This window comes from Pavona decussata, unplaced genomic scaffold (assembly GCF_977016875.1).
Source record: "Pavona decussata unplaced genomic scaffold, jaPavDecu1.1 SCAFFOLD_65, whole genome shotgun sequence".
NCBI classification, from domain to species: domain Eukaryota; kingdom Metazoa; phylum Cnidaria; class Anthozoa; order Scleractinia; family Agariciidae; genus Pavona; species Pavona decussata.
The window spans coordinates 281,859-309,077 of record NW_028145485.1 but is presented as its reverse complement, the minus strand read 5'-3'; the positions used below and the strand labels follow the sequence as shown (position 1 = coordinate 309,077).

Below are 27,219 nucleotides of genomic sequence, written 5' to 3'. Positions count from 1 at the left end.
TAGCTTCCGTGCAAGCGAATTACTAATTAAGAGAAGAAATTTTATAAAGTTATGAATTCAGTAAAACCTCTACTCAGGCAGCTTCTCTGGGAAAATGAACAAGGGGTCATTTAAAAAATGTTTTTTATTTCATGTTTTTTAACTTGTTATAACAGTACAATTCTCGTACCTACGCAGTTTCCAGCCTTTGTTGACAGATTATCCAGGGCCTTCAGGACCTGTTCTTTAATCACTTGTTTAATCTCGTCTATATCCTTCTGCAGTTCTTCCTCAAGATCCGCTACGATCGGAGACAGGATAAAGAATATGATGAACACTGTTTCCTTTAAAGCCATCTTTGGTTCTGCGGAAGGAGAGTGAGAGAGAGAGTCCATTTATGTCCAGAAATGCACCTAACCCTGTACTTTATATAAAAGACAGACCTTTTTCATATGACTTCACGTTTGGCATAATTTTTTGTGTTTTAATAATGTCTATCCTGCAGTTCATGCATCTTACAAGCGTGCATTTCTGGACATATCTCAAAAAGTGACATGCCTGTTTATAACCGTAAACTATTTGCATATTTTAAAAACCTGTAAAAGGTATATGGCTCGTGTTATTTGTAGCCTTTTAAAATTTTTCAAGTGTGATTATTTTGCACACAACAATTCGCATCACGCCATTTTATTTGGTTACGTGACGTGAATTTGCTCCGCCCATAACATTGGAGATAGGCAGCCTGCCATAAGTTTTACGCTGACGCGTCTTAGTACGAATATTTGCATAACTGGTCAAAGCATCTGAAATTTGTCGTTCAGAACACTTTACAGCCGAAAGACTGGTTAAAAAACGTGTAAACGAAAAAACTGTTGTCACTCTGTAAATCGCACCAATTCACCGCCTGCACCGAAAATTTCACTTTTTTGCACTGTTTAGGATAAATTGACATCCTCTCAGCCAATCAAAATGCAGAAATTACTCTGTGTAAATTATAACCCTAGTTTCAACTAAACGACACAAAGGCCAGTGACGCAGTTAAACTGGGCGAGAAATTCAGGAATTTTCAGCGGTAAGGGCCTATGCAAACAGCAGTTGTAATTTCTTACCAATGAAACTAAAGAAAATAATTGTTTTTATGTTTAAAATGGACTTATAAACAAACGGGACTATAATGGAGGTTATTCTGGATGAAGACTTTCTGGGGAAACAAAATTCACTTAAGAAAAATGCAATGGTAATAATTAATCCAATTGAGATAATATAAAGCTTTGTTTTTCATTTCAATTTTAATTTCAATATCAAGGCGGAAAATGAATGCTATAATATCGTTCGCCTTGTCTTGTCAGTGATTACATTGTCAGAGAAATATTGGTCATAATCAGCGTATCTTTACATTCGTTCAAATTTCCTGTTAAAAGTCCATCAGGGCTGATGTCTTTCTTTGTTTGCTTCCAAAATTTAAGAAATTTGGGATTTAAACTTCTAGTTCAGTCTTGAAACCTCGCCCTCAGATCCACCCCCAGGAAGGGACAATATGATGAAATTCATTTATCTAACGCAGCTATGAATGATTTGAACTCGAAAATCGCGAGGGAAATTCCAATTTGTATTTTTGTTAATCAATTAAACATGAAAATAAGACACCCTAACATGCACAATTAGATACAAAAGCTAGAAAAATTAAACAAAGATAACGAAACCTCCAACTTGTAGCTGGTACGTGCTTGGATTAGTTCTGTTGTGACGGATTTTTATTAGTCCACCGAGTTTAACCAAAATAATTCAGCATTTAGCATGTAGGCATTCCTTTCAATGCTGGAGATATCACCAGGTACTTTCTTGGTCGAGTTTGTAGGAGTGACTTCGGAGGGAAAGAGCGTTCCACCAATGTGTAATAATGTTTGAAGGAACTTAAAATGTCTACTCTAGTATTCTTCAGACAAGCGGGACGACTTTAAGACACGCCAAATGTTAGAGAAGCGACCGTTGTAAAACGCAAGATTGCGAGATTCGAAAAATTTGAGTACGTATTTTCTGAAAGACATTTTGCTGTCGTCTGTTCTACAGAAGAGCATATTCAGATAAACACTGTTATCTCATCTAGTTAGTTAAGTTAAAAGGTTGAGATCGTTCAGTACCTTTCAGTTGTATCACCGTACTTCCACTCGGTCAAGTCAGCTCCAAAGCACAAACGGACAGTTCGCTAATTTGAGGTGGAACTGAGCTTTGTTACTGATCAACCGAATAAAATCAGCTGAAGGAGGGGACAAGCCTTTCGATCATTCGAGTTTTGCATTTCAATCACACGTGCGTTTCAGTGTAGTCGCGATCGCTAGTGACAACAGCCATCCTTTTTCGAGTCATGGTTGCGTTCGAGATAAAGCCTCAGAAATTCGGATAGAGTTGTAAATAAAATCTGCAGTTTTCGTTGAAAACATTTTTGCTCAAAATTTCGTTACACAGGAAACCTAATTTCTTTTGTTTCGAAGGGTTGGGTAAATATGTTATTAAAATTGCGAAAAAAGGTCAGCTACCATTTGGTAAAACAAACAGCTAATAAATTAAGGAAATAGAATTCCGTTTCCTAAAACTTTTTTCAACTTAATTTTTCAGCTTAAGCATTCGAGCAATATGTATATGGGCACGCAGGAGACAGCATTTTACGTATTTTGTTTAAAGGGACAGTATCACGCTATTTTTAGTAACACATTGAAAATCGGAAAGACGCTATTCGGTTGATAGCAGGCAAGATAAAATGACAAAATTCCATTAAAAGACTATCACAATGCAAGGAAACTATCCACGGATGTTTTCGCCGGCAGATGACCAAGATAGAGAGGGGTTCAAATTTGAAAACGTTTGGCGGACGTTTTCAAATTTCGCTGTTGTAACGCACTAAAAATCGCCGGTTGTACTATATTTTGGTTTAACCTTTTCGTCTTAGAATCACTATTAATATTTCTTTAAATTAGCGGTCGAGAAATTAATTAACACAGTGTTCAAAGTTTAAATTTAGTGAATTTTGGCCAAAAATCATGATATCTCCCATCGATCTCCCATGATACTGCCCCTTTAAATTTTATCACTGGTGAGCCCTGAAGGTATCTGAATAATTGATGGATGAAATGGAAAACAGAATCGACGGCTTGGTTCACGGTGCATAATTTTGTAAAAAGTTGAATTTTTATAAAACCTTACTTAATTTAAAGCGGAAGACTGCAATATATCACAACCGTGAATTTCAAGTTTTTGTATTTCGTTCACTTTGCAGCAGACCTGTATGAAACGTCAAACGTTTAATTGTTTAAACCATTAGCACGATGAATCTATAATTTCATTTAGCCTTATACAAGTACAATGTACATATTGAGGATCAAAATATTGGTTTGTTTTTAAAAGCGCTGTCCTATATGTGCCGATTTAACGAGCTTTGGAAGCAGACATAGTTTAAGATATAAGGCCGAAATGGAAGTTTACATGTTTTTTCTAGAAGCTTAAACTTGTCGCTTTTGGTTCCATTAGCGCCGATACTATGAAAGATTTTCATAAGGCCTTCATCCGAAATAATCCAGCATGCAGGTATTACAATGTTTAAAATTTAATACGATTTGTCAATAAACGCAGCTTTTCTGTTGCCTTTAATTTCTATACTATTTGTTTCCTACATTTGAGAATCTGAGTATTTGAACGCAGAGTTCAGCTTTTAAACTTTTTTCCGTATCCTCACCAAGAAGAAAAAGAAAAAAATTTCGATAGCGTTTGTTAATTCATTGAAAACTAATATCCTTTTACTGTGCCAAATACCTTTGAAAATAAACGGTCTTGGAATTATAGAGAAGTTCGAAAATTTAATTAAGAATTAATGCTAAACGCGCAGCGTGCAATTATCGAGATATGGATGCAAGTGGGATTTGAATTGCTAGCCGGCTTCTTGAGTGCTTAGCAAACCTGCCAACTCGACAACTGTAAGCTGCACGTCTAAAATTCCAGGACCCTTTACTCTCATAGGTAATTGATAAAGGAAATTCGTTTTCAATGAATTAACAAACGCTTTCGAAAATTGATTGCACGGCTGGTTTGTGGTTGGAGAGCTGTTGCGTCTGTTACCATTTCTTTTATAACACATGCTAATCTGCACGTCTAGACGACTTTAAGTACTTATATACTGGCAAAATCTGACACAAATGGGATTTATTTCTAAAATTCCTATCTTAATTCTACTTACGAGTACACTGTTTCTCATCGTAAAACTCTCAAAGTCAAACATTTTTAAAAGAGTATGATAGACGAAAGAAATTCACGATAGCAGAACAAGCTTAAAACGTGCGCATTTTCAATAAGAAAGTTTTTTTTCCGAAAAAACTTACAGCACAACAATAAATCAGTCTGCAAAAAGAGCTATGAACTAACTTTTATTCCATTTAAAATTTAATTACCCCAAAATAGTCAACGCACTGAAGAATCACTGATAATCGTATTCAAGTCTCGTTCACTTGGCTTGCAGCGATTCAGCAACATTTGAACAACATTCCTTCATCAAAAATTGAACTGATGTTGGTAAAATATTAGAGGCAAAAACTGAACGGAGTTGTCAAACGGCTTCAACGCCATTCGACATTTTCGAGAACAAAGGAAATGTTGAATCGATGTTGAGTGAAAGCTTTAAGCACTTTTAAAATTAATTCAACGCCCAATTAACAAGCTTTCAACATCTTTTTCACCTTCCACTGAGAAAACCCTCAGCACTCACCCTCGGCAACACAGCCAACTCTTAAACACAATCCGATCTGTATACGCTAGTCCGAAGTGACTACATTGTTGCTGATCAACACATTGAATATATAAACGTTCGCAGTAGACAAAGTCAGTGTCAATCACTCAAGTTATGCTTATTACGTATCATCCGTTCCGTGTAGTTGCCACTAACAGTAACCCCTTCTCGAACAATCAAAATCGGCTTTTATGAAATATCCCAATGTTAAATGGAACTGATACGAAACGGGCTTTAAGAATACATTCATCTTGCTGAATTAAATGAAGTTTGCCAGTTCTGTAGAAATTTTCTTTCTTTTAAATTAGCATTTAAATGAAATGTTAGCGAAATTACGATGCTTTAATATATGCCTCCTTCCCCGTAAACAAAGGCTGTCCACCTCGAGCATGTTTTTGTTGAATTCAGTAAAAGGAGCGGTATGGTTTCCAGTTTAATTCAACGTCCCGTTCTTTCTCATAACTGATATATCCCCGACATCATTGGGTTTTATCAGAACATTTCTTAGATGCAAGGTTTGATAAGAGATCGCCTGTGTGGCAATGTAGACGTATTTCTAAGATACCAGTGATATTTCGAAAAATGTGCATCCTATCTCGTGACTCTAGCTAGTGAAAGTCTATGATAATTTTTCCCAATTTCAAACTGGTTGGATGCACTCTGCGTAAATGTAAATGGACTCTTTACCGATAGAAACATATTTTTATCGACAACTCAACGACATAAAGGCCAGCGTCGCAGTTTAACAAGGCGAGGAATTCAGGAATTTTCCGCCGTTGTGGCCTATCTAAACAGCACTTGTAACTTCTTACCAATGAAACTAAAGAAAATATTTGTTTTTATGTTTAAAATGGACATGAAACAGATGGGACTGTAATGGAGGTTACTCTGGATGAGAAGTTTTGTCTATAGGTTTAGGGACCGTTCATTTTTTATGAGCATGGGGGGGCTGGTGGGATTTGGTTATTTACCACTACGAAACTGTATGACCCCCCCCCCCCTAGTATGCAATTTTTTTCCACATGGCCCCCCCCAGCAGAAACAATTTTTTTCTGATGACCCCCCCCCCCCCCCCCCTCCCGCCCAACCAGAAACAAATCATACTCCTTACTTTAACAAAACGCTTATGTACTGTTTATATCAAAGATAAACGTAATTGTTACTGTGATTTCTTTACAGTACTATTAAAAAGTTACCGTTCTCTGCTTAGGTAAAGATTTCTCTTGTTTAAAAAAACGTTTTATAGATAGCAACACGTTTACGACAACGGCAAACCCTAAATTTCCATTTAGATTCTCAAATGAACTAGAAAAATTAATCAAGCAAATGGTTAACGTGAAATAAGTCCCCTTTGAGTAGAAACAATTAATACACGTACAGATCTGGCCCCAGTTGTTCAAAGGGCGGATAACTTTATCCAGTGGATAAGTCACTATCCAGCGGTGCAAATGTACTCCAAACAGCACTTCTGGCAAGTTTTCCACACAATCCCATACTTAAATTAAACAAACGTTTCTACTTTATACACAAATTATAGGGCTATAGTGAAATTCTTGAACGCATTTATTTGCCGAATAGCAACCTATTCAGTGGATAAAATTAACCGCTCTTTGAACAACCGGGGCCTGACTAACAAAATACGGATCGAAGCATACCAATCAACGATTACGAGTCATATTAAACAGAAAAGAACAGCAGACACACAGATATTAGGCGCGTAGGTAAGGGTTAGATAGGGGTGTTCGTTGAGCCCCAAATTTTGCCGAGCGCTGGAGGCGCTCTTACTAGGGGGGTCCGGGGGCATGCTCCCCCGGAAATTTTTGAAAATCTAGGTTCCCAGAAACCTCATTTCCTGCATTTTTAGACCCATTTTAGGCGAATCACAAATTTGTTTTACAGCAGCTTTCTAAGCTATATACATCATTTCTGCGGCATAATTGTTTCAACTTAAACAAGAAAGTTCAATGTACATTCCGCGCCCTGCCAAGTTCTGATAGCTATTCGATCTGCTGATAGTCATACACCAAGCTGGTAAATTGCATCATTCTCGGGTGTAGGCCTTCGAACAAATTGACTATCTCGTCAAGATTGACAGGCATATCATATTTGATATGCATTTAGAACCAGGGCGGACATTCTACTCTCTCGCATGGTACACCTCATGTAGTTGTTCAACCTCCTCGTTGTGCTTTTTCTTCCGCCAGTATTGATCTTCAAAGGGGGTTCGTTCAAACCCCTCGAACCCCCCTCCTACGCGCCTGGATATTAAAGTACTGCTATTAAAAATGACAGTTACAAGCTTTTCTGAAGATGGCCTCTGCTCAGATTTACCGTCAACTGAAGTCACCAACAACAGTTCTATTATTAAAAACTAATCTGGATGTTCACACTAGGCATACTACTGAGTCTACTGATACTCCTGGGTTCAAATAATTTACCAATCAACAGTCTTTATAAAAGTGAGTACTATTAAACAGAACATTAAACAATCTATTGATATAGTTCTGAGTACAACCACTTAATAGAAAACTACTCCCCCACGGATGATTCAATAGTGAGACTGTTACGTTTTTATATTGATTTGAACTTGTACAAACATCGGTGTCTACTTCAGTTTATATTCATTATTGCTTTTCCAACAGATATGCTTCATTTCCTCAGTTGTTGTTAAAATGAAATGCAGATTTCGACCTCAGTATGTAAAACAAATTAAAAGTGGTTAGGAAATTGAAATAATATTCAATTTCTTCATCTGTTTCTGTGTTGAGCCACTTTCAATTTCCCCTACTAGCCAATTATTGCTGGTGACCCCCCCCCCTCTTTCACTCAATTTTTTTTGGTAGCCCCCCCCCCCCCTTTAGTGCCATTTTTTTTCTCGTGCCCCCCCCCCCCCCCCCAAATCCCACCAGCCCCCCATGCTCATAAAAAATGAACGGTCCCTTAAATCTGGGAAACAAAATTCACTTAAGAAAAATGCAATGGTAATAATTAATCCAATTGAGATAATATAAAGCTTTGTTTTTCATTTCAATTTTAATTTCAATATCAAGGCGGAAAATGAATGCTATAATTTCGTTCGCCTTGTCTTGTCAGTGATTACATTGTCAGAGAAATATTGGTCATAATCAGCGTATCTTTACATTCGTTCAAATTTCCTGTTAAAAGTCCATCAGGGCTGATGTCTTTCTTTGTTTGCTTCCAAAATTTAAGAAATTTGGGATATAAACTTCTAGTGCAGTCTTGAAACCTCGCCCTCAGATACACCCCAGGAAGGGACAATATGATGAAATTCATTTTTCTAACGCAGCTGTGAATGATTTCAACACGAAAATTGAGGGGCAAAATTCTAATTTTTATTGTTGTTAATCATTTAAACATGAAAATAAGACACCCTAACATGAACAATTAAAAACAAAAGCTAGAAAAATTAAACAAAGATAACGGAACCTTCAACTTGTAGGTGGTACGTGCTTGGATTAGTTCTGCTGTGACGGATTTTTATTAGTCCGCCGAGTTTAACCAAAATAATTCAGAGTTCATGTAGCATGTAGGCATTCCTTTCAATGCTGGAGATACCACCAGGCACTTTCTTGGTCGAGTTTGTTGGAGTGACTTCGGAGGGAAAGAGCGCTCCACCAATGTGAAATAATGTTTGAAGGAACTTAAAATGTCTACTCTCTTATTCTTCAGACAAACGCGACGACTTTAAGACACGCGAAAAGTTAGAGAAGCGACCGCTGGAAAACTCAAGAATGCGAGATCGGAGAAATTTGAGTACGTATTTTCTGAACGACCTTTTGCTGTCGTCTGTTCGGGAGAAGAGCATATTCAGATAAACACTGTTATCACATCTAGTTAGTTAGGTTAATTCCACTCGGAAAAGTCAGCTCCTTCTCAAAAAGAGAGAACGCTAATTTGAAGTGGAACTGAACATTGTTACTTATCAACCGAATAAAATCAGCTGAAGGAGGGGACAAGCCTTTCGATCATTCGAGTTTTGCATTTCAATCACACGTGCGTTTCAGCGTAGTTGCTAGTGACAACAGCTATCCTTTTTCGAGTCATGGTTGCGTTCGAGATAAAGCCTCAGAAATTCGGATAGAGTTGTAAATAAAATCTGCAGTTTTCTTTGAAAAAATTTTTACTCAAAATTTCGTTACACTGGAAACCTAATTTCTTTCGTTTCGAAGGGCTTGGTTAATATGTCATTAAAAATGCGGAAAAAGGTCCTAGCAATACTGTCCAACTGTGTTTTGCTGCAAATAACATTGCGTAATTGAAACCACGTTCTTGGGTGAAAATGGCAAGTCGCTTCCCTGAGCTGCCAGAGAGTGATCTGCTCGCCACTGACAAATCACGATATTCTGCTTAACCTCGTCAAATAATTGTTAATTATTTAACAAAACATTGTATACTTTAGTTTCATATCACCAGCTTACAGCTTGAAATGTAATGCGATCGCCAGGCCTAACGTCAACTACAATTTGAACTAAAACAACAACAAAAAAAAAACAAAAACAAAAGATAAATATTCGAAAAAAGTTTAAAAATATACTAAAAAGTGTCAAAGAAATGGGTGCAAGAACACGCATTGAGGTGTTTAGAAAATCAGGTTTGAGCTGTTTGAGTTCGCAGCCATCAATTTTTTCAAACTTGTTTGTATTCAGGTGTTAGAATAAATTTTGACTACGGGTTAAAATGACATATAGGACGTACTAGAGCGAACGCATATTTTGCGAAATTTTTGGATTTCCCACAAATATATAGCCTGAGAGGTACTCCTCCCGGCTTTTATTTCAACCGCCTCATCGATTTAACGTCAATCATAAAGTAGAAATCAACAACAGGTGATGTTTCCCTTGCTTTTGGCTCCTTAATCCTTTCTTTCATGCAACTTATATAAGATCTGTAGCAGGAACGCACGTCATGGAGGTATACAAAATAGGAGAACATGGGCTTCATGACAGGACGGAAAAGACGCTTACTGTAAGTACCTCCCGTTGTCTCTCATAAATCCTTAGAAAACTTTTCTAAGGATTTGTGAGAGCTTTTTCTGGAGTATCTGTTTGCGCTCCAGGTTTCGTCACCTATGCTTTCCGCTTCATGTCATCAAGTCGTAATAAACTTGACTCAGTTTTCATATGGAGGAATGTTACGTATCAGTGACAAGTCATCACTTGTCAAACTTTGTAACAAAACATGAATGAAGTCAGGAAATCCGAACCACCTCCACTGACTCAGTTTTCATTAGGAGGAATGTTACGTATCAGTGACAAGTCATCACTTGACAAACTTTCTAACGAAACATGAACGAAATCAAGAAATCCGAACTACCTGCACTGACGTACTAGTCGGCAAAGTAATGAGAAAATAAATCAGAGCTAAAGAATTCTGCGGCATGCCGGCGCTCATGAAAGCGTGATTATCATTGGATCCGATGAGATTGGAACGCGTGGAAAATACAAATTATATTACAACTTTACACTAGGAGGTTTACAATTGCCAATAATTTTGCAGGTAAATTGCACCAAATAAAGCTTATACTTTAACTTTTCATCACCCTTCGTAGATCTAGTTGTACATTGATATTCAAAGCGAACAAAGCTTTTCCTGTTAATTGTTCTCGTTTTATTGTTTTGCGATAAGCCGCTGCCATTCGAATTTGGTATAACGATGTATGGAAACGCGGGCACACGTACTGCCACAGTGGTGGCAATCGCGAGATCGAGAGAAACCGCGCGCTTCCGAAAGAACCGGATCATGCCACGTAAGTCTCCAGAAAATTCAATCGAGGAAAAACGCAGGATGCGAAACGAAAGAAGCAAAAGAAAATGGTTGTCAAGGACCGCTATGGAAAGAGAGAACAGAGAAATTCGAACACAAAAGGAAAGAGATGCGTATTCTCGTGCCAAAGAATTGGCGCGAATTTACTGTGGCAAATGGAAAGCATTAGCCGAACAGAATAAAAGGACCCTGGACCAAAACAAGGTAAGGCTCTCTTGGCGCAAATATAGAAGAAAATAGGCATCGTAGAAGAGCAGTTTGTAAGAGAACGACATGCGTAAACATGATTAGTCTATCGTGTAGTCTACAAAGTTCCCCGGGGGCAGGAGTCAAAACATTTATTGGGGCCGAGGGGGGGGGGGGGGGGGGGTAGAATACGGAGTGGGGCGGGGGATGCGGCCCAAAAAATTCCACTTCTTATGACGAAATGGCGAAATCTATTGAAGATCAAGGCATAATGCACAACAACCCCTCTTTGTTTTATCAAAATTGCCAAATTCTTAATATATTTTCACAAAAGAACAGCTCAGAAACCATTATGAAGGACCATGCAGAGATTATAAACACAGAAACGGGCAATTTGCTAATATTTTCATGGCTTCATTTCTTTTAATATGCCAGACAGCTAGGTAATGGCTTTCAATTGAAAAGTCTTTGGACTTTGAGCATGCCCCCTTTCATTAAGCTATGAATGTGAATTGTTGGATTCTTTCTTGCCCTACCCTCTTCAATTGGGCATCTCTCTCAGTAGTGCCCTCAGGGGGCAGGGCAACAAAGGGTCTAACACTTCAGACTACTGGCATCTTTCATAAGACATTCAATTTTACACTATAAAAATATTTTTATTATCACCCATAGGCATCAATAAATACCAGGAAAATGCCAGGGAAATGAAGCCGCATAGACTACATAGAGTCGGTTGGGATACATGAGAGTCAAGGAGAGACTTGAAGAAGGCACTGATTTGACTCCTTTATTATTTGAAGAGTATAGAGTTCACCAATAACTGTTATGACAAAATCTAGCAAGGAAAATGCCAGGGAAATGAAGCCGCATAGACTACATAGAGTCGGTTGGGATACATGAGAGTCAAGGAGAGACTTGAAGAAGGCACTGATTTGACTCCTTTATTATTTGAAGAGTATAGAGTTCACCAATAACTGTTATGACAAAATCTAGCAAGTGCATCTTTACCAAGCTGATTTGCTTCACTTTCAAGGTGATCTTGATTCTTTGTTTATGACAAAATAATTATTTCTTTATTCCAGATTAGACACCAGAATACAAAATCAGGACCATCTAAATTCCCCACTGTCAATTTAATTGATCCATCTGAGCTTCACCCAATCAATCAAAAGGAATTAATACTAGGACAGGGATCATATGGCAGGTGCGTTTTAAAAACATTCACAAGATTAAAGATACAGGTGGTAGAAAAACAATGTCTGATGCAAAACACTAAGGAGATGGTAAAGGAGGCACAAATAATGCAGGCTTTCGCGCACAAAAAAATTCCTGCAATAATAGGCATCCAGGTTGAAAGGGAGCCTATATCACTAGTCATGGAGTTCAAAGGGGAAAACAATACATCCGTAACAGTTAGTAAACTATTGTATTGTGAGGAAGCCAATGAAATATTACAAAAACTTAAAAGTTCACTAACAAAAAAAGACTGGCTGATCATTTTTCATGATATCACAGATGCTCTTGCGCATATCCACTCCAAAGGCTTTCTTCATTGTGATTTAAAATGAAACAATGTTCTTGTTAGTGATAAAAATGGCCACATTATCGACTTTGGTAAAGCCTGTGACAGTGCATTTCCTCCAGCAAAGACGTACACTTTTCACTTTGCTCACATCGCTCCTGAAGTTTTGAAAGGCTCCCATTGTAGCAAAGCCAGTGATGTTTATTCCCTCGGCAAAATCCTGTGTGAAGTAGCAACAAAGCAAGAAATTCCAATGTTACTCGCTGACGCTCAAAAATGCTTGGATGTTAACCCCACAAGGAGGCCAACAACAACAGGACTAATGGCATCACTGGCCTCCTTAATATGTAGTTGATAGTTAATATTGTTAGAGGAAATATACCCAAATCAAAGTTTCCTTAACCCAGGATTAGCTTAATCGGGCTTTGAACAACTCGACCCTGGATTTGAAAAAAGTTAAAACAAAGAAAAGAGTGTTAAAACATTGAAACCTTCTACAGCCGTTTGTTGTGATGACTTCCAAAATAATGCCGGGCATATTAAGTACCTCATGCCAATAGAGGAGATGAAATATCTTTCTCTTGAATACGACAAAGAATTTAATCTATATGTATGCTTTTGGCAAAACTTTTAACCCTTAATATACTGTCATGGAATAGACCAAAATGTCCATATTATAAACATCTCCAGAGTTTATAGTAATCTTGGACTGCGGTCTGTATTATTCGTCGGTGTTCATAAGGGCAGATCTAACCATATGTAAATGTAGGCAAAAACTGGTATAATTAGTTAAGCCAAAGCCTTCTTGCAGCATAAAGAAAAATGGACACAAAGAAACAATCAAGAATAGAAACTGGGTATATCAGTTCAATTTGTTGCCATTGTGACAATAGCAAACATTCCTGCTCTTAAGATGGCACATCTTTTATTAGCAGGACTGCCACGATGACACATCTTTTGCCAGTTTCTGTTTGCTATTGTCAAAAGAAATAAATGGAATCTTACAGTCCATTGGCAGAGACAACAACAGTACGAAAGAAAGTAACTTGTCAATAAAACAAGAAGTCTATGGCTTAAAAAGATTTGTTTCAGGACACTCTTTAATCTTAAGGAATCAATTTTTAGCTTTTGTATTTTAAGCAGAGAATCTTCCTCTTTTCCAAAGTTAACAAGATTTATTTGGAACCACTTATACAACCAAAAGCCAAAGCCTTCACGTAGAACTATTGGTTGGAAAAAAAAAAACAATAGAAACCCAGAACTAGGTAAATTAGTTATAATAAACATTTCGTTGCAATTGTGACATCAGCAAACATTTCTGCTCTTAAGATGGCACATCTTTTATTAGCAGGACTGCCAAGATGACACATCTTTTGCCAGATTCTGTTTGCTATTGTCACAAGAAATAAATGAATGGAATCTGATCAAGTTAACAACCACAGAAAAAAAGTAACTTGTGAATAAACCGAGAAGGCTATGGCTTTTAAACCTTTGTATAAAGACACTGTCTTGAAACTAGGAGTCAACTTTTAACTTTTCCAGCCTTTTGCATTTCAAACTGAAGAGACTTAAAACTTTTTCCCTTCTTAATGTTTTCAAAGTAGTAAGCTTTATGTATCAATATAAGCTTAATTGTGTGGCAATATCCTACATCCAGTACCATATTCCTACTATCAATTTGGAAATTACCCCTTGACTGGTGGCATGCCTACACTTTATGACTGATTATAAAGTCTCATGCCACTTTCTTGACCAATAATAATGGAAGTATTAACTAATTATTGTGACTTACTCATTTGTCTTCCCATTCTTGGTGCAAGCAACATGTATTTGCTTCAATTTCTGATTATTTGATTTGATTCTCATCTGTATTCAATAGTTCATGTGTGACACTCAGTTGAAAGCTGGTCTGCTGGTCAGCTGGTGCAGGTAACTGTGTCAAAGTAAATAAATGAAGTTAAACCTATTGGGTTTTCCTAGGAACCCATCTATTTTGGTGTGTTGTTTACTGAGTCTTTAGTATTATAACTCACTCAGTTATGTACACCTTTTTTATTCCAGTGCTGTACATATAAACAAAGCTCAAGAAAATGTTTGGATATCAAAGCCAAGAAAAAAAAAAGCTCTTAAAAAAACAGGCATTTGATATCAAGACCAACTTGTTTAATACTTTGCCGACCTTTCTAAATTTTAGGGAATAATTAGCTTGAGAGTCAGGCCATAGCAATAGGACTACTGGGCCGGGTTGTTCGAAAGCCGATTAACGCTAATCCCCGATTAAAAGTTAACCAAGGTTTGCAACTCGCTCATTAAAGGCTCATTTTAATTTAATGGTAAAGAAAAGTCTAAGGCAAAACTGAGGACAAAAATCTTTGGGACGAGTCCTTACGGATTAGTAAATATACCCAAATCAAAGTTTCCTTAACCCAGGATTAGCTTAATCGGGCTTTGAACAACTGGACCCTGGATTTCAAAAAAGTTAAAACAAAGAAAAGAGTGTTAAAACATTGAAACCTTCTACAGCCGTTTGTTGTGATGACTTCCAAAATAATGCCGGGCATATTAAGTACCTCATGCCATTGAATAGAGGAGATGAAATTTCTTTCTCTTGAATATGACAAAGAATTTAATCTATATGTATGCTTTTGTCGAAACTTTTAACCCTTAATATACTGTCATGGAATAGACCAAAATGTCCATATTATCAACATCTCCAGAGTTTATAGTAATCTTGGACTGCGGTCTGTATTATTCGTCGGTGTTCATAAGGGCAGATCTAACCATATGTAAATGTAGGCAAAAACTGGTATAATTAGTTAAGCCAAAGCCTTCTTGCAGCATAAAGAAAAATGGACACAAAGAAACAATCAAGAATAGAAACTGGGTATATCAGTTCAATTTGTTGCCATTGTGACAATAGCAAACATTCCTGCTCTTAAGATGGCACATCTTTTATTAGCAGGACTGCCACTATGACACATCTTTTGCCAGTTTCTGTTTGCTATTGTCAAAAGAAAATTAATAAATGGAATCTTACAGTCTATTGGCAGAGACAACAACAGTACGAAAGAAAGTAACTAGAATTAGCCTTAGCCTTTTTCATTTCAAACTGAAGAGACTTAAAACTTTTTCCCTTCTTAATGTTTTCAAAGTAGTAAGCTTTATGTATCAATAAAGCTTAATTGTGTGGCAATATCCTACATCCAGTACTATATTCCTACTATCAATTTGGAAATTACCCCTTGACAGGTGGCATGCCTCATACTCATACAGTTCAATGTAACCTTGAAATACTAATCAAGCTACCAGCTTGCACATAACTTATTGTTCAAAATTTTCAATCGGAACTGGTGGGTGTCACACCTGAGACAGGTTCGATGTAACCTTGAAATACTAATCATGCTACCAGCTTGCACATAACTTATTTTTCAATCGGAACTGGTGGGTGACACACCTGAGACAGTTGCGATGTAACCTTGAAATACTAATGATGATACCAGCTTGCACATAACTTATTTTTCAATCGGAACTGGTGGGTGACACACCTGAGACAGTTGCGATGTAACCTTGAAATACTAGTCATGCTACCAGCTTGCACATAACTTATTTTCAATCGGAACTGGTGGGTGACACACCTGAGACAGTTGCGATGTAACCTTGAAATACTAATCATGATACCAGCTTGGGCATAACTTATTTTTCAATCGGAACTGGTGGGTGTCACACCTGAGACAGTTGCGATGTAACCTTGAAATACTAATCATGCTACCAGTTTGTGCATAACTTATTTTTCAATCGGAACTGGTGGGTGACGCACCTGAGACAGTTCCGATGTAACCTTGAAATACTAATCATGCTACCAGCTTGTGCATAACTCATTTTTCCATCTCAACTGGCGGGTGACACAAACTGTACATGATAATGTTTGCCATCAATGACAATCCCGTACACCTTAAGTAACTTTTTTTGATGATTAATGTCTTTCAGTAGAATCTTGAGATTTTCCCTTCATGAAAAATAATCTATTATGATACTTATTCCTCAATCATTACCAAAATAATAAACAACAACAAAAAACAAATTAAGTAAGAAATGTTTGGTTTCTCAACAGAGTTGCCAGAGCCCTTGCTCTGACATGCTCTTTATGGTGGCCAAATTACCTCAGTTATCAACTCTGTTGATAAAACCAAACATTATTTGTTTCTACAACCCATAGACGCATACGTAGTACAACAGTTTCTTTAGAAACCAACCCCTCATGATTTCCACCATTATTTTATTTTATTAAAACAACTAGCAAAGGAAAGCCTTGCAAATTTGGTTTCAAAAAGACAAGTACAATTGTTTCCCTTTATTTTGTTGGGGTAATTTCATGAAAAGTTCACTGTAAAAGGCTGCTCAATTTGTTTTTCCAAAGCCTGCTAAAGTTATATTAACTGCAACCTAAGTGCAACTAATTACATGTAGCACTTGTTCAGTTTGCTGCCTTAAAATAATAATAAAAAACAGAAACACTCCTCAAAGAAAATAAAACAAGGTTACCTGTAAGGGGACAACATACAGATCTATACAATGAACTGTATAAAACTTGCGTTTTGTTTGGTATAGCGGAGTTTGTGATTAGAGTATAGACACACAAATGAACTCATCAAGTGGTGTGATCAGCGCTTCTGACTGGTCAACAAAGTTTTGCAAACTATTTTTGTGAGTAGCGGACAAAACATTTTCACAAGAAACGAAAACTGTCCGATGAAAAATTTAACAAAGACCATTGAGAGAGACCAGTTTAAAAAAGCTAGAACTTTGTTGTGCAATCAAAAGGAAAGAAATATTTGCCCAAATTTGTCGACGATAGTAATCCCTCACAAATCGCAGTGACGTGACTGACATGTGGTAAAATTTTGGGGTCAGCATTTCCTTCTGAAATAAAGGCTACTGTAGTTTTGAAAATATTGTTAGTGAAATTATTTTGGATTATACTTAGTTGGAGGATCACTATTGTATGTGTGTAATAGTCTGAAAGTTTGCTGCAAGCAGTTTTTGACTCACCTCTGTCAATGTGATGCTCGCTCACGAAATGTGTTGAAATGTCAAATAGATTCCATTAAATTCGATCAACGATAAAACCAGGTAAGAGAGCAATAGTCCATCATAACTACAGAAAAATAGGGAAGTAGAATTATGAGTATCTTAAAAAAACATTGCTTCGTGATCGTCCAAAATCAAACATTTTGGTAGCATCGAGCCATCTCCTTGGTAACCGCGCCAAAATTAAAGCATCAATGAGGCCAGGCTACTAGTCTGAACTATAGTTTTGTACAAGTAGATGGAAAACCTACCTCCGTTTTTCCAATTGTTGTTGGTCACCGCTTGCCATGTATGGCCAGAAATTATTGCGTGCGTTTCAAAAAACAAAAGTACCCAATCTGGCTTAGCGTTTCCTCTCCAGCGAGATCCTTCATGACTCTCTTGAGCCGATGCCACATCCTCGATCACATCGTTTATGACACCTGTAGCGTCTAACCAAACGCCCACAAAAATGACAGAACGGTGGACAAATTTTTCCCTCTTTTCTTCACATAAGGCATTGACTCGGCTGATCAGCTGCTGTCCCCTTTTTGTTATCAACAGCTTCTTCCCGGATCAATATCTAAATTTTCATAAATCCCCACCGGTGTGTGCCGCCCCAAAGAGTATTTTTTTTTTTAGCGGTCAGTGTAAAATGCAGACTGCAGACTGGGGGTAAAATGCAGACTAGGGGTAAAATGCAGACTAAATTATAAAGACTATCTTTTTAAAGTTACAACACTCGAAGTGATTTTGGTCTGTATAGAAAGTTAATAAGTAAGTGTAGAATTCCAAATAAGATACATGTAGCGTTGTTAGCGAAAAAGGAATTTGAGGCTTGCGAAAAAAACTTAGGATTTCATTGCGTGACTTTTGGGGACGGCACCCTACTTCTTCCAATACTTTTAAAAATTATTTCTCCATGAATTCGCTTCGAAATAAAGAGAAAAACCGCTCAACAAGATATTTAAATGTTTTAGTTTTGAAAAAAAAAATGCATTTGACGATTTGCTTTCGAAATATATCGGTGAATTTTAAAGTGCGCGGATATTTGGATGCATTTTACTACCGTCCGCCGTGATTAATTACGTTGTAAACAAACCGAGTACAGAAAACTCAAAAATTCGTATCTCGGTAAATCTATGTCCTATCGAGCTCATTTTTGTCTCTATAGAAAGCTGAGTAAATGTAGAATTCAAATATGAAAAGATTTCTGTTGCGCAGATAACGAAAAAGGAATTTAGCGCTTGCGAAAAAATCGTAGAAAATGAAAACAGTTCTCACGGTTTAAACTTTCCGGGATACAACCTGCCCAACCGAACAAAATTTAATTTAATTTAGTCTGCATTTTACCCCTGGTCTGCAGTGTTCAGTCTGCATTTTACCCCTAGTCTGCATTTTACCCCCAGTCTGCAGTCTGCAGTCTGCAGTTTGCATTTTACACTGACCGGTTTTTTTAGTCGTTTTGGTGTGAAAACGGGTATAGATTTTGACCACTAGGGTCTTAAATCTGGTATGGCTTTCAAGGGAACCGCGACGGCGTATAAACGTATTTGTCTTTTCAACTTCAAATGAACAGTAGAAAGAGAAGTATACAAAATATATCATTCGAGCTGAATTTTCGGGTGAATTTTACCAATTCTTGACTTTGGCATTGACACGAAGCGTAATTATGCTACAACAAAGGTCTGAAAACGGGTATGGATTTTAGAGGCCAGGGACCCGTTCCTCGAAAGTCCCAGTAACTTACCGGGCCCGATAAGTATATTTGTAAACGATTTTTTGCCGATTACACAGTGATTAGAGACATGGTACTCGGGCAGTGATTTCATAGAATTATAAGATTTTAAAATTTGGTATTCAAAGCTAACAAAAATTGACTTTATGAAGAAACATTATCACCAAAGACACTTACCGGGCCCGGTAAGTTACGGGACTTTCGAGAAACGGGCCCCTGGTCTAAAAAAGGGTGCGGGAAATAGCATGTTTTGGTTTGAAACAGGGTTAGGATTTGGAGAACCCCACGGCACACCCCCACCGAAAATTCCGAGGAGTACCCCCTCCACCCCGGGTCACAAATCTCGCTCATGTTTGGGGAGGAATTTTACTTTACGTTTACACAAATTTGCTTTGGGGTCATCGGCAGCGGGTTTTCTGCAGCTTCTCCTCTTACCAGCGGTGTTGGTGGAGCTGGCATAGTTGGCTTTCAAGCCACGGCCGGCGTTGATCGTTACTTGATGGCCGTCGTTGGTGGAAACGTGTACAACGTGTAATTGTTTCATGTTCAACAGACAAAGCACTAAATTCAAGGCCATTTACAAATTCTTTTAAAGGACTAAAACGAAGATCCTTTTAAAACGAAATCTTCTGAGTTTGTTGCCGAAACAAAACAGCGAGAAGACCAAACGATAAAGGTCCGACAACTTCAAAATCTGACACAGCTTTGCCGTCGAACATATGCTTCGTCGGCTAGTCGAAAGGTAGCTCTTTTCACCATTTTAAAACCTTCAGGGAAAATTTGAACTACGGAGCTTTTTCCGAAAGCTTGCTGCTCATCACTGATAACACGAGAAAAGGACGAGAAGCCCTTTCTCGGTGCCCGGCATCCTGTTTAAAACCGATAAAAACAACAGGTAAACGGAATGGAGTCTTTTATTCAGATCAAAGAATCATGTTACGACATTTACCACTCGATAATAACTCGATCTCAAAAGTTTGACAGGCTACAGCGTCATTTTACAACGTTTACCAGGACTGTGTTAGGAGCGATGATAAGTTGATCTCCTAAACTTTGACACATTTTCACACTTACCCAACACATCTAAAAAATAAACCAGCGTGAAATGATACTTACAGTAAAAGTCATATCCGTCCTCTCATGCTCGGAAGAAGGAAATCCGAGTGTTTTATCAGGAGTGGAACCTAAGAATTTCCGATTACTAGTTCGGATGCTCTACCACTGAGCTACAGGAGTATCGTTGGAGCTAAGGCCTAAATTAAGCTTCAAGTAACTGTAACTGTACACGAAGGGATTGAAATGCGAGGGTGACATTAAAATTTGTTTCTTTCCTTCATTTAGGTCTCTAAATCGTCTAGACGCATGTGTAATGGCCAAAACGTTGAACTCAGTGTGACAGGAGCCGACGGTGATCTTGAAATGGTCCACACAGCGAAAAAAGCAAGCAAGACCGTAGTGGATGATGGGTGGATTGCAGGGTTAATAGATAGCAGCAAAAAGAAGATATTAGCTGACGTAACTGAAGGTTGTACATCGACATTGATTGACTTTCCAACATAATTAGAAATACTCTATAACTTTCATTCTTCCATTCGTCCGCGTGTGCTATGTAGAAAGCTATATTCGAGGACGGTGAATTGGAACACGGACAATTATCTTCTCGTTTTTCAAGAATGATTGTTAAGACTGACGAAATTATTCCGTCATAAATATCAGCTTATTGACAGAGATATGCCATCCATGTATCGCGCCCATAATGCTTGTATTCACTAGAGAACTTTACCTTCGTTATTATTTGCGTAAATGTTATATATAACTAATAAGGTTGGGGAAAACAGTGAACGCTTATAAATTAATACAAAGAAACGAAAATGACAAATATTCCTTCTGTGGCTTTCAACATATTCACGGTGGACTGGAAAGTTTGTATTATTGTCAATTTTTTCCCCAGAAGTGACGAAGGATTTTGGCCCGAACACACGTAAACACGAAAACTAATACGTGGAACCCCGCCTTACGACCACCTCGTTACTGGGACCACTTTTGTGCCCCGAACCAATTGAAAGTCCACTAATTAACTTGGTTTTACAACCTCGTTAATCCGACCACCCCGTTATTACGACCACATTTTCACGGCCCGAAGGCGGTCGTTCCGCTGTACTTACAAACTGTGGCGACAGAAACGACCAAAGCTTCGGTCCGCGGCGAGCAGGCCTTAACTTTTGCGTGCTTCTCCTTCATTGTTTTTTTGTTCATCATGCAGGACGCCCTCCAGCGTCCCAACAGCCTGGTGGCCTTTTTTCCGGCGTACATTTATGGATAGATAGTTAGATAGATAGTTTATTTATCAAAAACCTTGCAGCCAGAGGCTGAATTACGTTTGATTTACAATAAAATATATACTACAATAAAATACATGGCTAAGAAGAACTAATATAAAAGGACAAAACTATATAATTAAGAGAAAACAATATTACATCATTGCTTTATGGACATAGTGATAGATAAAACTATTTCGAGTACGAATTGGTGTGGAGGCGCCGTGTAGTAAAAGAGTGCTGACTCCTTAAGTTGACTTCGCACTCATTCTTGGGAGGCGGTAAGCTATACAGCTTGTGCGAGGGATTAGACAGGATGGAATTAAAAAGCTTATCACATAAGAACTCGCGGCGGTTGTGTAAGGGAACAAGACCAGTCAAAAGAAGCGCCTCGTTATCGTTTGGTTGGCTCTTTCGCTGTCCTGCCGGAACTTCTCCGGTCTGTGTGGTTGTCGTGTGGTGAGGAAGTCGTCGCCAGCCCGCGTTTTGCTGTGTCTGTAAATAGTCTGGACAAAGGGGCAAATCCTGTCCTCTCAACGGCCTCTGTCGGCGTTGCCATTAGCCTGGCCATGTAGCCAGTGGGTGTTGAATGCCTGGGGTTCTGCTCCTCGTTCTGCGCCTGCTGAACCTCCTGCTTCAGCTGCAGATGCTCCAGCTCCCGATGCCGCTTCTGCCCCTGTCTCCACTGGTTCCAACTGGGAAGAGGAATGGGATATGGACTTCTTCCCTACTGAGCAGCTTGAAGAGGACGACGAGTCGGCGAGTGGGGCGGAAATGTGTTTTGGCGACGAGGTGGTTGTTGCTGTTGCTGCCGCCGAGTCTCCTGAGGCATCCTCTTCTCCCCATCCCCGTCGTCGTCGTCGTTTGAGGAGGAAGCGTGCGTTAGTATCTTCTGATGCTGATCTGTCTTCCCCGGACACGAATTTGTCGCCTAATGAAGATCCATTAAGATCTGTTTTCCTGCGCTGTTTAAGCGAAGACTTTGCGTGATCAGCTCTCTTGAGAGGAACTGTGCTCCGTCAAATGCGGTTGCGTCCTAAAGAATACCGGTGATGGCATTGTCTCCACGTTCTCGTCCCCTCTGTTCTTCTGTTCGGTGTTACGTCTGGTGTTGGGCTTTCCCGATGAAAGTCTTCTATCCCAACAAGAGTGACCACCCTGGGAGCTTCCTGACCTTTAATTATAAAAGACCCCCATTTTCTGGCAGGCGTGAAATTCGACAGTAGGGGAGTGTTGCCGGTATGGTAGATTTTGGGGAGTCTACCATTCTTATCTTGAATGGTGATTCTCCAGAGGCCTTCCTCATTGCTTTCTACGCCAAGGATCCCGACTGCCGTCCTGCTGTCATGCTTGCCGTCGACACCGCCTCTCTACCAGACGTAGCCCCTTCTGTGTTTCCTCTCACTTAGCGTGTCACCTTCTGGAGTGAATAACTGGCCATCCAGTCTCTCTCTCTCTAGTCTGTCTCCGCTTGTGTCTTCGTTTTGTCTTTATCGTCTTTTGTTTGTTTTTGTCGTGTGGGATTCTCTGTCCTCGGTGCCCTTCATTGGTCTACTGCACGGGCGTCTCGAGTTTTTGTTCCGTCATTGTACCTTCCTGTACAATTTTTGGAGGAGTTTTTGATTTTTGTTGCCTTATTTTTGTGGAGGCGGGGTTGGACAACTCGGTGAAGGTGGCGGCCTGGTGCCACTCCGTTTGTGATGAGCCCACGCATTTGGCATTGTACTCGTTCCCTTTGGGTGCGATTAGACGTTAGGTCCAGCAGCCATTGCACTCACCCCACTGGGAGGCTGCCTGTTCGCCTCAAATACAAAACAACACAGCAAATAAGGTTGGCGAAAACTGTAAAGGCTTATAAATTAATATACAGAAACGAAAATGAGAAATATTCCTCCTGTGGCTTTCAACATATTCACGGTGGACTGCAAAGTTTGTATAATTGTCATTTTTTTTAACAATTTCGAAGGATTTTGGCCAATAGCTTATAAGCTGCTTCTTTATTTTTTATTTTTTTTAACAACTTTATTAACACTTAAAAAACCTTAGATATTACAATTTAGTCCTGAATATTTCTCAATTATAAGTAATACAATAAATATATTATTTAATTAACATAACATTGATAGATTAAAATTCTTGGCTTGACACCGAAAAGTACAATTACATAATTGGTTGTTAAAGGGGAAGTATCATGGGGTTTTTGAAATATTTTGTTAAAAATGATGAAATAAGACTTGCAATCAGCTGCCAAAATAATTCTAGAATGATGAGAGGAAAGAAATCAACTGAATTCTTGAAAGGAACAACTCGTGATCTGCTCTAGCGCATTTTGGAACCAAAAATGCGAGAACTTGAAAAACATTAGCCTAACATTCAGTTCAAGTTTCAATCCAAACCGGCCTACTCTGTCTCTGGCCAGAGGTACTAATCAACAGTCTTATTGCACTGAAGTGATAATTTATAACAAACTTGACAATTATTACGTTGTTTCTGCTGACAGACAAACGTTTTTGGGTTTTGAAATGACAGCAAATTAGCGTGATACTTCCCCTTTAAGTTAATATTACAATAAGGATGGAAAAAATTTAACTGCCTAAAATAAAATAAGTTCCTCAAATGGTTTTCATTTTTTGTTGAACGTATTCATTTTGTTTGACTTACTACATTGGATATATTATCTGATAAAGAATTTGAGATAAGCCAAAAATCAAGCCTAGAGAAAATCAAAGGTTGTGATTGACTCCAAGTGAAGTTACGCGTTGTAGGGTTTTTAATTCGCCAAATATCATGTAAATCTAGTTCTAACTGTAGCTGTTCTATTGCATTAATAACAGATTGTCTTGGAATAAGAATTCAGCCTCTTTTGTCAAGAACTGGATTAAGGGGACAGTTAAAATCGCCTCCAATAATAATATTGTCAATCTCGTCAAACTCATTCTTCACGATAGTTTCTAAAACTGAATGATAAAACGCAACCAATTCGTTATCCCGATTCGGACCATATACATTAACAAGCATGCTTGTTCCCCGTTGAGAAGTACTTTGAGAATAACAAATCTCCCGTTTGTGTCAATAACCGTTTCTTCAACTATAAAATTAGACTTTCTCAAAGTCGCTCGCTCGCTTCTCATTTCATGGACCTCGAGCTCTGACGATCGCGCTTCGCGCTCTCTAAGCTTGACTTGTAAGCAAGTCTACTATAAAATCAAAATTATTCCGGATTAAAATCGCAACCCCCCCGGGCATTGTTGGCCCCATGAGAACAAAATAATGAAGCGCCCCACTGCTTTTTCCACGAGACCTCACACCCCGCAATGGAATGCGTTTCCTGAAGAAAAATAACATCAGCTTTTTGCTTTCTGAGCCAAGTAAATAGTATCCGTCTTTTACGTGTGTTGCTGATACCCCTCGTATTTAGGCAAATGAATGTACCTTTCATATTTTGTTATTAATACAAATGTTGTGAGGAGAAAAAAAAAGAAAACAATTAATTCTAGGACGAGATGGACCTTTCAAAATATACCTGTAGTTTAGCAGCCACACGAAATTAGCAATTGTGATTGAAATATTTAAAAGACAAAACCACTGTTGCTGGATTTGTTTGAGGTAAATAAATCATACGGTGTGTACAAAATTATTATTCAGAAAACTGTGGCGTAAATAAAGAAATTCACAGAGAACAATTGTTTTGCAAAGCTCGCGCCTGTGCAACATTGTACAAGCTGTTTGGGCAGCATGGAATCATCGCGCTTTTCTTTGCCGCACTCCGCATTGAGAAATAAATAATTATTTATGGGAAATAAGAATACTTTCTTTATTCAATTCTACACTACAGCAACAACATTTCCGTCCACAAAGAGTTTTCCTTTGGTAAAAAGGACTCTCTTTCCTTCTTCAAAGGCTTTCTGCATGAGTGGGAGAGCTTTTTTTCTAGTTGAAAAGTCACTAGGTATAAAATCTTCCACGAATCCTACCCCGTTTAGAGCTTCTTTTCCGTTAAAACTCTTGGTAGTCTGAAGCAGCGTTCTCTTGAAAGGCCTGCCGTATAGTTTAACAATAATATGACGCGGTTTGTCTTCCCGTTTTCCTCCTGTACGATGTGCATTCTCCTCTTCCCCGGTAGCGTCTTCGAGACCCAGTAGATTCACGTAGTTTAAAACAATTGCCATACAATCTTCGCCATTTTATTCATCAACACCAATAACACGAATATTATAATCGCGAGAATAACGTTCCAAATGCTCCAATTTTTTCTGCAGTTCTGTGTATCCTCCACGAAGGCTGTCCATTTCGCTGACAGTGGCGTTCATAGCGTCGACAGATGCTTTCACGCCCTCGACATCTTTTTCTAAATCTTTTTGTTTGGTCGTCAGAACATCGATTTCATCTAATTTGGATATGACACTCTCTATTTTCTCAAGGCTTAATTGGTATTTTGCTGAAAATCCTTTAAATTTTCATTAAGGGCCGAAATTTGATTTTTTAAATCACCTCTCATTGACTTCAGCTCCGCCATCACTTCCTAGCACATGGCTGTCTCTTCGGGATTCGTCACCTTCTCCTGCTTGGTAACACGTTCAGAATTTGTCGAAGAATGTTTTCCAAATCTGAGCCGTCTTGCTGACAAAAGGTGTAGAAAAAGAATATAGAAAAAACTAAATGATTTGGTGGAAAAAAAAAACTTTTCTCACTACGGAGCTCTGCGAGCACGTCTTTACTCCATGGTGTCCAACACGTGTCTCCCAGCTGCTTTTTTATTGACCTGGCGTGCATCTCCCGAACACACGTAAACGCGATCGAAAACTAATAAGTGAAACCCCGCCTTACGACTACCTCGTTATTATGAACACTTTTTGGTTCCCCCGAACCAATCGAAAGTATAGACATTTACCCAGTTTTACAACCTCGTTAATCCGACCACCCCGTTATTACGACCACACAGCCCGAAGGCGGTCGTTCCGCTGTACTTACAAACTGTGGCAACAGAAACAACCAAAGGATGAAAGTAGAAAAGTTGAAGAAACTCCCGAGAACGGTACTTAGGAACTCGCATAACCGAGGTTTACAGATAACTGACATGGAGTTGAAAATATAATAAAGAAAACTAATACTCACGATTAGTAACTAGTTCATTGCATAAATTAACACATTTCTAACACTACGTAATTAACACTTGTATTTGCACGTTAGTCCTTGTTGCATTTTTCAATGGACTTTTTTGAGGGACGTGGCGTTTTTTTTTCGTGCGTGGCAAAAACCTCTGTAAGCTTCTGTCCGAAGTTTTGTGTCCGAAAGAAAAGGTTTGGTCATGTTAAAAAGATAAAGTAGGTATTTCTCGTGTTATTGATGGCGACAGCGTCACTGACAGATAAAAATCTCAAAACAAACATGATGATTCAAGGTGATTTCGATCGCATTTCCTGGTGTATTCTAATGCCACTGCAAAAAAAAAAAAAAAAAACCGTGAAAGAAACCTGAAAACGACATTTTCATGGTGACACCATTTGATTTTAAGTACCAGAACCCTTCAGTTTTTTCTCATGCAAATTAAAGTTATTGCTTTACTCTCCTCTGAAATTACAGAGTTTGATTTTGAACGGAAAATAAAAGGACCTCTGGTCTGATCTTTTCATGAAAAGAACTTTTGAGTTTTTTTAACATTTTAGCAAAAGGCATGAAACTTCAGGCCTTTTTTTATAAATTTGTCTGGGGAAATCTGAAGTGGTTGGTTTGTTTTCAGTGACTTTCATGCTACCATAGTCAACAATTTTTAACAGGCTTTTTTTTTTCAGAAAATTGTGAATCCCTCCTTAAAATGAAGAAAAATTACTTTTCTTACTCTAACTTTAAT

The 27,219-nt window shown here is 38.4% G+C and overlaps 1 protein-coding gene and 3 long non-coding RNA genes across 6 annotated transcripts in view; 1 reads left to right on the top strand and 3 right to left on the bottom strand.

Moving 5' to 3' along the window:
* Positions 1–4,817, bottom strand: part of LOC146478223 (CD209 antigen-like protein C) — a 33,329-nt gene extending 28,512 nt beyond the window's left edge. The window contains exons 1-2 of one of the 3 annotated variants that reach the window (XM_085112483.1): positions 4,733–4,817; positions 170–343 (exon numbers count right to left, since the gene is read on the bottom strand). In XM_085112483.1, coding sequence (XP_084968609.1) covers positions 170–335 — 166 coding nt within the window. In that variant the 5' untranslated portion in view covers positions 336–343; positions 4,733–4,817. Of the gene's footprint in view, positions 1–169; positions 344–2,120; positions 2,266–4,732 lie in introns of those variants that run through there. The other 2 variants (XM_085112482.1, XM_085112484.1) reach the window with 2 other exon arrangements.
* A 5,698-nt stretch (positions 4,818–10,515) lies between these two features.
* LOC146478222 (uncharacterized) lies at positions 10,516–14,175 on the top strand. The gene is made up of 3 exons (XR_014865177.1): positions 10,516–10,741; positions 11,806–11,837; positions 14,110–14,175. It is a non-coding gene; the product is annotated as an uncharacterized LOC146478222 (long non-coding RNA).
* Positions 12,131–17,516, bottom strand: LOC146478220 (uncharacterized). Its single transcript, XR_014865178.1, has 3 exons — positions 17,295–17,516; positions 14,038–14,178; positions 12,131–12,465 (listed from the first exon to the last, which is right to left on the bottom strand). It is a non-coding gene; the product is annotated as an uncharacterized LOC146478220 (long non-coding RNA).
* On the bottom strand, positions 14,189–16,581 carry LOC146478221 (uncharacterized). The gene is made up of 3 exons (XR_014865180.1): positions 15,993–16,581; positions 14,760–15,529; positions 14,189–14,414 (listed from the first exon to the last, which is right to left on the bottom strand). It is a non-coding gene; the product is annotated as an uncharacterized LOC146478221 (long non-coding RNA).
* Positions 17,517–27,219: the final 9,703 nt, after the last annotated feature.